Here is an 8956-nt window from a genome sequence, read left to right as displayed (position 1 = left end):
AATAGAATATTCTCTTTGACCTGAATATTCTCTTTGATTTTTGAGCAAACATGAATGCCTTTATTGCAATGTCTCTATTTATATCGCTTCTGTTTTTTCCTGAGCAACTGTACTATTTTATCCCATCAGTTCTATTTTAGTTGAATATTAAAAATATTAAAAAATATTCAACTTCTTGAAATGGCATTTAAATATCAGACAGTGTATGTTGAGTTTATGTAGTTTATGTATTCTGATTTAGCATATATATTATGTTGCCTTTTTATCAGCTGCTGAGACTCCATTTCCAATTGCAGTGGAATATAAATTTGATAAATTTTGCCTGTTTTGAACCATATTCTTCCACATTTTTCCCATTGGGGAGATTAAGACATCCTTTTCATTACATCCTTCTGCCCCAGGCAAGTGTTGGCCAAAATCCCTTCCTTCCAGTGTTCACAAAACTCAGTTTGCAGCCAGTCCTCCTCATCCACCCACCATGCTCCATCCAATTACTTTCTGGTAGGCACAACCAGATTTCCTGTAAGAAATTTCAGGCAGGCCTGTGACTCCTGTGCAGGGAAAGGATTCCTACCAGGGGTTTCCTCCTGACCTCCTCCTGGCCCAGCCCTCCAGGCAGCCACCAGTCCCTCCCCGGGAGATAATCCCCCGACTGAGCATTGGTCAGCCAGCCAAGAGGGGAGGCCCTCCAGCAGCAGCTCTCCTACTTAGAGCAGCAGCATCACCCTCCGTGGGCACTGCACCTCCTGACAACCACGATGGCAAAGGCGGTGTCTTTCTCTGGGCTGTGTTGCCTTTTGGCCCTTCTTTGGGGACAGCCGAGTGCTGGACATCAGCAGCCGTGGCCTTTCTCAGAGCCCAATAACTTCTTTGGCTTCTGGAATAAGATGAGGGACGATGCGATCATCTACCAGGCTACCATCATGTACCACCAGGCCGTAGATCATTTGAGCAGGGAGCACAACTGCACCTACCTCGCGGTACCTGGAGAAAAGGTCCACGTCCAACTGATGGTAAGGGGAAAGGCGCAGGTTTCTCTCATTCTATTCCTGTTTGCTTGCAAAACTACAAGGGATTTTGCCTCCTGATTTTGCTCATACTTTTTAGTACTAACATCCTCCCTTTGCCGCCCCCCCCTTCTAGAACTCAATAGCAGTACTTTAATATCTAAGTTTACCTTTTGAACATATTTGGCCTTTTAAAGCCCTTTTATCATTTTAAACAATTTCTGTGTTTCAAAGTGAGGAGTCCTGTTGCACTTTCCAATGGCAGGGAAAAAGAGAGACAGCACCGTGTCCTTCGCTCACCGGCTTCACTCACTGGCCACAGGATGGAGGTGGCTCTCGCTGGTCAGTTTTCCTCCCTTGCAGCAGAATCTTCCTTGCTCAGTGCCCTTTCGCCCTCCTTAGAACTGCTACTGTCATAAAGGACTAGTATTTCTGTTGCCTGCTTCTTGCTTCCAGGAAAATATTCTCATTATCTAACTGAATTTTTAAAAGACAAGTTAAACACTGCTACGCCTGTCAGGATCTGCTGCCAACCCCTCTGAAGGAAAATCAGGGACATGGGGGGGGGGCAACAGAGAGCTCACCAGAGAATTTTTCTGGCTGTATTTCAGACCGTGCATGGGAAAATTTACCACTTCAGAACCATCCTGATGAAGGTCACGTGCCCTCCGGGTGAGAAAAGACCAAATCACAAGAACTGTCAGATAGTTCCTGGATCACCGGTGAGGAAGGGGCTTTCGTGCCCTGCTTTTTAGGATGGGCTTTATGGAAATATTCCTAGCTGTTAGCACAGCTGAAATCTGGGCAGGCTAGAGGTAACCCAGTCACAGTGGCACGGAGGGGGGAAAGTAGAGTGGGATTTGGGCCTTTGGGCCTTCCAGCCAATATAGAAAACCTTGAACTGAACGATGAGTGGGGCTGCCACCCCCCATCGTCTGCAGAGCTCCCCTCTGCCCCCCTGGCACCAACAGAGTTTTCAGCTGGGCAGAGGTGCCAAAACCAGAGGAAGACAAACTCTTCTTTGAAGAGCTGTACTGCCTTAAAACCCTGAGATGAGGAAAACGGGACGAGCTCCCAATGCCAGTCCCTCCTGCCCTCCATCCATCTGGGGGCCCTGTGCTGCCCCACTCGAGGCCTCCTTTCTCCAGCTGCTCCAGGATGGCCGCTCTGTGGAGGAGGGGCTGCCTCCACCTGGCACATGCCACCAGCCCTGCTGCGGCCCCGTCACTGGCGCCAGGATGAGAAACGGACAGCCACCTGCCCATGACATGCAGAGCAACCTAAGGGGCTTCCGTCGGACGTCATGGAGATGCAGAAGAGGAGGGAGAGGGAAGTCGAGATTTGGGGGAAGGTGAAAGGCAAGAGCTCTGCAAACTCGTGTCTGATTTATTTCTTTTATCCCTGTAGAAATATTTGTGCTACATGGACTTGACAACCTTCCCTGATTTCCACACCCAGAAAGTAAGAGTAAAAAGTTGTGAGGAGTACCGGGCCACCCCAAGTCCTCCTGTCGTCACACCTGGAGAAGAACCTGAGAAAGAAGAGGGCACTCCGTACATGTGAAGAGAGCGGCTCCCCGCCTCCTTCTTTAGGTTGAGGGCCACACGGTGGACCCCCAGCCCAGCCAAGGAAAATGCAGTAATGTGGAATGTTTAAAAATGGAACGATTCAAAATCTCATGAATGGCAAAAGGGTCTCCTTGGTTCTTCTTCTTCACGCTTTGCTTATAGCTCCCTCTTGCATTCCAAACAAGCATCCAGCTCCAGGTTGCAGGTGGAGCCTCCTCACTTCACTGCACCTTTTTCGAACTCAGCATTCCTCAGGGGTAGACAAATCCTGCCTGAACCGTGAATAGGCTAAAGTAGATATTTAGCGTTGATCACCTATATTGCTAGAATCTGGCCAGACTGCCTGGCAGACCTCAGGGTTCCACCTCAGGACCCCCCCCCCCGACTCTAAGCTGAAACGGCTCTTTACTTGCGTCTCCTCCCCCCACCTGCCGGGTCTTCAGCTGGCAATTCCACCACACTGGCATAAAGCCACAAGAAGGAAGAAATCTGAAGAGGCCAATGAAGTGCATATAACGGGAAAAGGGGGGTTTGGCAGAAACAGGAAGGGCAGAGAAGCTCTAGGACCTGCATCAGGAAGAAAGGCTGCACTGAGATTTGCAGTGACATCAGAAACCACAACAAAAGGGTGTTTGGAGGCTCATTAGAAGGAAAAAAGGGGGGCTAAGAGGTTGTTAGAGCTTTGCAAGGAGAAAGTGGTAAGAATTACATCCCTGGGAAAAGAGGGAGCAGGGCGGGTGAGAGATTTAAACAAATTCAGGTCTCCAGGGCCAGACGGGTTACCTCCCGGGATCCTGAAGGAACTAGCAGAGAAGTCCTGGAAGAGCTCTTATAACAGCAGCAGACAACAAAGTGCGTACACCTATCCTGTGCAAAATCCTCAAGCCAGGTTTGACAGCATGTTTGTCAGCACTCTGATAGGAGGAACTGGTCAGAAGAGTGCAGATAATGCTAGATGGACCTTACTTCTTTCTCAGTAGATCCTAGCTTAGAAGATCCTTCAGCTCAGCAAAGCTCTTCTGCAACTGGGCTGCAGAGGACTCTGCCCTGGGCTGGGGTCTCCCACACTTTTAGCAATGACTTGCACGAGGCATTTATCCTGTCTGCAGATGACACAAAGCTGGAAGAGATGGCTAGTATTCTAGAAGATAAAGATCTGGACAGGCCTGAGCAGGGGGCTGAAATGAACAGCAGGTCCCAGGAAGAAAGGCCCAGCTCTGCATTTATCTGGGAAACAGAAAGGCATAAAAACAGGGTGCGGGGAGGCCTGGCTTGGCAGGGGCACCCATGACTTTGGCCCTGAAAGAAATGCTGCCAGAACTCCCAGGCACCCTGTTTGAGGAATCTGGCCTGATCCTTGCCTATGGGCTCTTGACCCAGCCCAAGATCTCCCTCCCGTCTGTGGCTCAGGGTGGTTGTGGTCGCTGCCCCGTCCTGGCCTGCACTCCCTCCAGCAACAGCAGCAGCAGCTGTGGGCCAGAACGTCTGCCCTTGCTTGGCACCCAAGTAAAGAGGCAGCCTTCTCTTAGGCGACTAGCCCGCCTTGGTGCTGGCTCAGCTGAAATGGTGAGATGTCCGGGGGATGCCCTGGAAAAGAAAAGGGTGGCAATGGATGGGGGAGGGGTGTTTCTAGCAACTGGAAAGAGGGCCAAGGAGAAAGCCAGCAGCAAACAGATACCCTCCCAGCAGAGAGGTAAGGCTCAGGCATTGAAAATAAGTTATAAACACGTCTTTTACAATCCACCCCCCTCTAAGGGCCAAGTCCCCCAGCCATCTTCCTCCACTGGCCTTCCCTCCTAGCCTCGCAGTGGACATCCAGATGGCCAAAGTGATCCATGGCTCTTCCGGGACGACAGTGGGAGGACGGCTCCTTGTTCGGCGCCATTGTAATTCTGAACAGTTGCTGAACAAGCACGGGCTAAGCCTGGCCCTCTTCCTCACGTTTTCTGCCGGGCAATTTCCCTGCTATTCGTAGGTTCTCCTGACACAGTTTATAAGCTGGCTGGCTGAAGCAGCAGGAATGCATACAAGCACACAGGACAAGAGGCAGAGCTGTTTCGTTTCATTTCATTTCTTTCAAGGGCTTCCACTAAAAGTGTTGCCCTTCCCTCATTTTGCCCAAGTGTCCATCCACCATTCTCAGGCCCAGCCCAGATGATTGGTCCAATAATTGGCAACAGGAAAATCATGATTTGGTTGCGCTGCCTCCTCCGGTGGTGGAAGAAGGGATGGCAGCCCCTCCACACCACACCCAGCTTAGCTGGCTTTTACACCACAAAGCGGCAGCCCAGGATTTAAATTTGGGCACGGCCACCTTCCTGCGTTTGGCAACTGCACCAGAAAGGACAAAGCGGATGTATGTGGGGCCTTTCCCCTTCTGGGAAAAAAAGCTGCTATTGGGCAAAAATTATCCTCCAGAGGAGAGGACAGGAAGGAGGAAGGCAGAGGTGGCAGCTGTGGAGGAGGACACCCCCCCCCCCCGTCTGCCCAGGACAGAAGTGGCCCCTTCTTCTGCCAAACCGGCTCACAGCCTCCAGGAAAAGGGGCCGCAAGAGAAATCAGGGGGGCGGGGCGGGGGGGAGGCTTGTGTGCCTGTGGCCACAACGGTTCCTTCTCACTTGGCTCCTTTTCTCTCTGCTAGGAGGAGGAAGGCAACAACAAGTGTCACCATGCCGGGGGGGACGACGAGGGAGGCAATGGGGGCCCCCCATCCTTCTGAAGCCCAGTCCTGCTCCTCCCCTGGAGGAGGGGAGGGGAAGGGAAGTCCAGTGATAAAAGCTGGGAAACTTGCTTTGAGGGCATCTTGGCAGCTCTAGGGGTTCCTCAGAAGGAGCCACGACTTTTGAGGTCCCTGGGACGGCTACTCAATCTCCATGATCAGATCATCCCCTTCTAAGCTCATCTCAAGCTTGACATAAATTTTCTGGACCGTGCCTGTCACGGGCGAGTTGACCACGGTCTCCATCTTCATGGCGCTCAAGACGCAGAGTGGTTGTCCCTTCTCAACCTGCGCTCCTTCCTTCACTTTGATGTCGATGACTTTCCCTGGCATGGGAGCCCCCACCTGGCCTTTGACGTCCTTCAGGGCTTTGGGGTGGAAGTGCATCTCCTGGCAAGGCAAGGCAAGGCAAGGTTAAGAGGGGGGAGGGCACCCATGGCTTCCTTCCGTCGCTTCCTGCCCAAGACGGAGTGCCATGGGGTTGGTGGAGGCAGAGGATGGAGTGGGGGGGTGGGTGCTCACTGGAAATTAGACGCTGAATTGGGTGACAATAGCAGAACATGTTGTGGCTACTGGCATTAGTAATTAACCTAAATATCCTTTACGAATAAAATGTGTATTTTAAATGCCAGTGATTTTACAGAAGATGAATAGCCCCGTAAAGCAAAATCCAATCTACAGGGATTGAATTAATTAAGAACCCAACCCTGCCCACCTGCCTCTTTCGTTACCTTCATGGCCTTGGCATCCTTGACCAGGATGGAACGCAGCTGCCCGTTCAGTTCGAAGAAGACTTCCCTCTGGCCGGTCCGGTTGAGGTCTCCCAGGGCTAAGGCCTTGATGTGCAGCGTCTTCCCCCGTTCCAGCTCCACCTGCAAGGCATCGGGGAGGGAAAAGGGTGGGTCCTCAGGCACTCAAAGGCAGCATCACTAAGATTCTGGGTGACCGAGTCTTGTGCGAGGCTCAGAGCATCACACAAGCAAAGGGGGGGTGATGTTGCCTAGTTTGGGGGATGAAACATCTGCAAGGGAACCACCAAGCTCAGCCAGGATCCTCCAAGATCCCCTCCCTCCACTGTGCTCCAAGGTTAACAAACGGCGGTCTGGGCTGCGGAGTGATACAGTGCCGCTTTCCATTACAGCCTGGGGGCTCCGCAAAGGGTCTGCTTCTTTCCCACCCTCTGCCCATTTCAGTAATCTGTGAAACCAAAGAGGGAAACTGAGTCAGCTTGCCCTGCTGCGGCTTCTGGGTCATCAAGCGACAGTGTCAGAATCCATTTATATTTCATTTCTAACTATCTCCTCTGTGCAAAAACCAAATCTCATCTTCCCCTGGATTCTGGGGATGGGCATGGGGCTTTATTGCTTTCACTTCCTCCATTAAATGTAACCTTTTGTTTATTCTGCCTCTCTGCAGAATTGCTTGGTTCTCTCTGAACTTACTGGGCAACTGGGATCTGGTTTGTTTCTCCGAAGGAGCTGAGGAAATGATCCTGCTGCAAACAGATTGTTATCTTTCTTTTCTCACGATGGACTTAAAACCTGGAGATTGGCTGATCTGGAACCGGCCAAATGAACTGTGGGGTGGGGTTTGCTTGGGGGCACTTTAAAATTATCGATCTGTAAGGGAATCCCTCAGATCCTGTCTCAGATCCCTCAGATCCTGACAGTCTCCTTCTGTAATCTCCCCAGTTATTTATGTCTACTTTATCCTCAGCTGTGATATTTGAGAGCTTTGAGAAAGTGGATTTCCTCTTAGATCTCCCCCTGCTGTTTGAAGGGGTGTCACTCATTACCTGCATCTGTAATCCTATCACTGAAGAGATTTCCTTCTTCTTTGTTTTTTTAAAGTGTACGCAATAAGTGTCGCATGAGCTACCAAGTGCAACTGCAGAAAAAAGGTAAGGATGGAGGCAGCACAGCGCACAACCAGGAGCAAATTTGGGCTCCACCTGTCCCTAAGAGGCATCCTCACAAAGAGGCCAGACCTGGGTCTATGGGTATACAGGCAAACCACCGGGTGAGATGGGGGGGAGGGTTGAATGAATGAATGAATGAGTGAATAAAACACATTTGGTGCTTCTTCTAGGACAGACTAACCCTGCACTGACCCACATCCTCCCTTCATCACCAGTTCCTTTGTCCATTCCTGGGAAGGGTCCAATTCCTGGCATTTTGACCCAACTTTTGATGCTTCCTGTGCTCTGGGCCTCACCTCAAATTCCTCGGCTATTTTGGGCCCCTCCAGGAAGAGCCGCGTATTGAGACATTCAACGGGCCCAAAGGTGGCTGTGAAGTCCTTGAAGTCGCTGAAGACTTTGGGGTACATGGCGGCAGACAGGACGTCTTCGGGGGTGATCTCTTCATGCTTTTCGCACAATTCCTGCTCCAATTTTGTGAAGTCCAGAGGAGGCAGGGAGGCCCCGGGGCGGCCCTCCACACGGGGCAGATCTTTCAGCACCTAGGAAAGGTCAAAGGGCTCAGCCCTATCCGGGGAATGGCAAAGTCGGCATTTCTCTTCCTCCTCCTTCTGACTCGCCCACAAAGCAGGAATCGAGGGGGGGGGTTCTTGGGTTTCGACCATGCCAGAAGGCCGTTTAGCAGCATTTCTCTCCAAGAACAGTTTGGCCAAGAATGGGATAAGCTGCAGGCACCCCAAAATGCAACAAACAAATCCTGGGCATGAAGTTAAGACAAGAAAGCTGCGGGCTTACTCCTCTCCCCCCAATTTCTCTGGGCTCCTTGGGGGAAAGGCAGGCCCTGCTTCCTACCTTGGAGCGGAAGGGCTCTGGGAAGCCTCCGTAGGGGATGCCGATGTAGCCTTGCAGGAACTCCACCACGGACTGGGGGAAGGAGAGCTCATCTGCTTGAGCTTCCACATCTTGCTGCGTCAGGTTGTTCTGGACCATGAACTGAGCCAGGTCCCCCACGATCTTCGAGGAGGGTGTCACCTGCACAGGGCAGCAAGAGGGGGCTCCCTGAGAGGAGGGGGCCTCTCCAAGGAGCAGCCTAGAGCCATTGAGGCACAAAGCCAGACCAGGGGAGGGGGCCCTTCAGCGGACAGGGTGAGGCCATCTGGTCAAAGGCCCAACTGGAGGCGGGGAATCCAACGGTTACAGCCGCCACTGCCTTTTCTTGGAACAAATTATGTGCTCAGAAAAATCAGATCTAGCTCCGGCATTGGCCATGAAAGCCACTTTCTCCAGGGATGGCGCAGGATGTTTGTCTGAGCTGCTTGTGGCCTTTAGTGACCTTTGACCTCGAAACTGGCAACCCTCGAGGAGGCCTGGAGCCACTGGTTAAGCAGGTCAGACCTGGAAAGTTTTTGAGAGCTGCCTTTGGCTGCCCAAGTCTGTGAGGTCCACCCTGTCGCCGGGGGTGTGGGGAGAGGATTGGGGCGGGCAGACTGACCTTGATGAGGTCGCCAAGCAGCTTGTTGGCCTCCACGTAGGCTTTCTTCACCTCCTTGAACTTGTGGCCTAGCCCCATGCTGTGGGCTTGGAAGTGCAGGTTGGTGTACTGCCCGCCAGGGATCTCGTTCTCATAGACGTCCGCGTTGCCAGACTTCATGGTGGCCGTGCAGTCGAAGGCCGCATAGAGGCCCCGAGCCACCTCCCAGTATTCGCTGTAGTCAAAGACTTTTTCCATCTGGATGCCTGGGGG

The 8956-nt window shown here is 52.0% G+C and overlaps 2 protein-coding genes across 5 annotated transcripts in view; one reads left to right on the top strand and one right to left on the bottom strand.

Annotated features, from left to right (window-relative positions):
* Positions 1-701: 701 nt before the first annotated feature.
* Positions 702-2698, top strand: LOC310647306 (uncharacterized protein). Its single transcript, XM_083374459.1, has 3 exons — positions 702-1013; positions 1619-1729; positions 2415-2698. The coding sequence occupies exons 1-3, from the start codon at positions 759-761 to the stop codon at positions 2568-2570; spliced, it is 522 nt and encodes a 173-aa protein (XP_083230585.1). The 5' UTR covers positions 702-758; the 3' UTR covers positions 2571-2698.
* Positions 2699-2828: 130 nt separating this feature from the next.
* PC (pyruvate carboxylase) overlaps positions 2829-8956 on the bottom strand; it is a 146142-nt gene continuing 140014 nt past the window's right edge. For all 4 annotated transcript variants that reach the window (XM_083374457.1, XM_083374454.1, XM_083374455.1 and 1 more), the window contains 5 exons: positions 8705-8949; positions 8065-8244; positions 7509-7754; positions 6026-6166; positions 2829-5684 (listed from right to left, as the gene is read on the bottom strand). In XM_083374457.1, coding sequence (XP_083230583.1) covers positions 5436-5684; positions 6026-6166; positions 7509-7754; positions 8065-8244; positions 8705-8949 — 1061 coding nt within the window. In that variant the 3' untranslated portion in view covers positions 2829-5435. The remainder of the gene's footprint in view (positions 5685-6025; positions 6167-7508; positions 7755-8064; positions 8245-8704; positions 8950-8956) is intronic.

The sequence above is a fragment of the Vipera ursinii genome (genome assembly GCF_947247035.1).
Source record: "Vipera ursinii genome assembly, chromosome: 15".
NCBI classification, from domain to species: Eukaryota; Metazoa; Chordata; class Lepidosauria; order Squamata; family Viperidae; genus Vipera; species Vipera ursinii.
The sequence above is the reverse complement of the archived record's forward strand: the minus strand, read 5'-3'. Positions and strand labels throughout refer to the sequence as shown.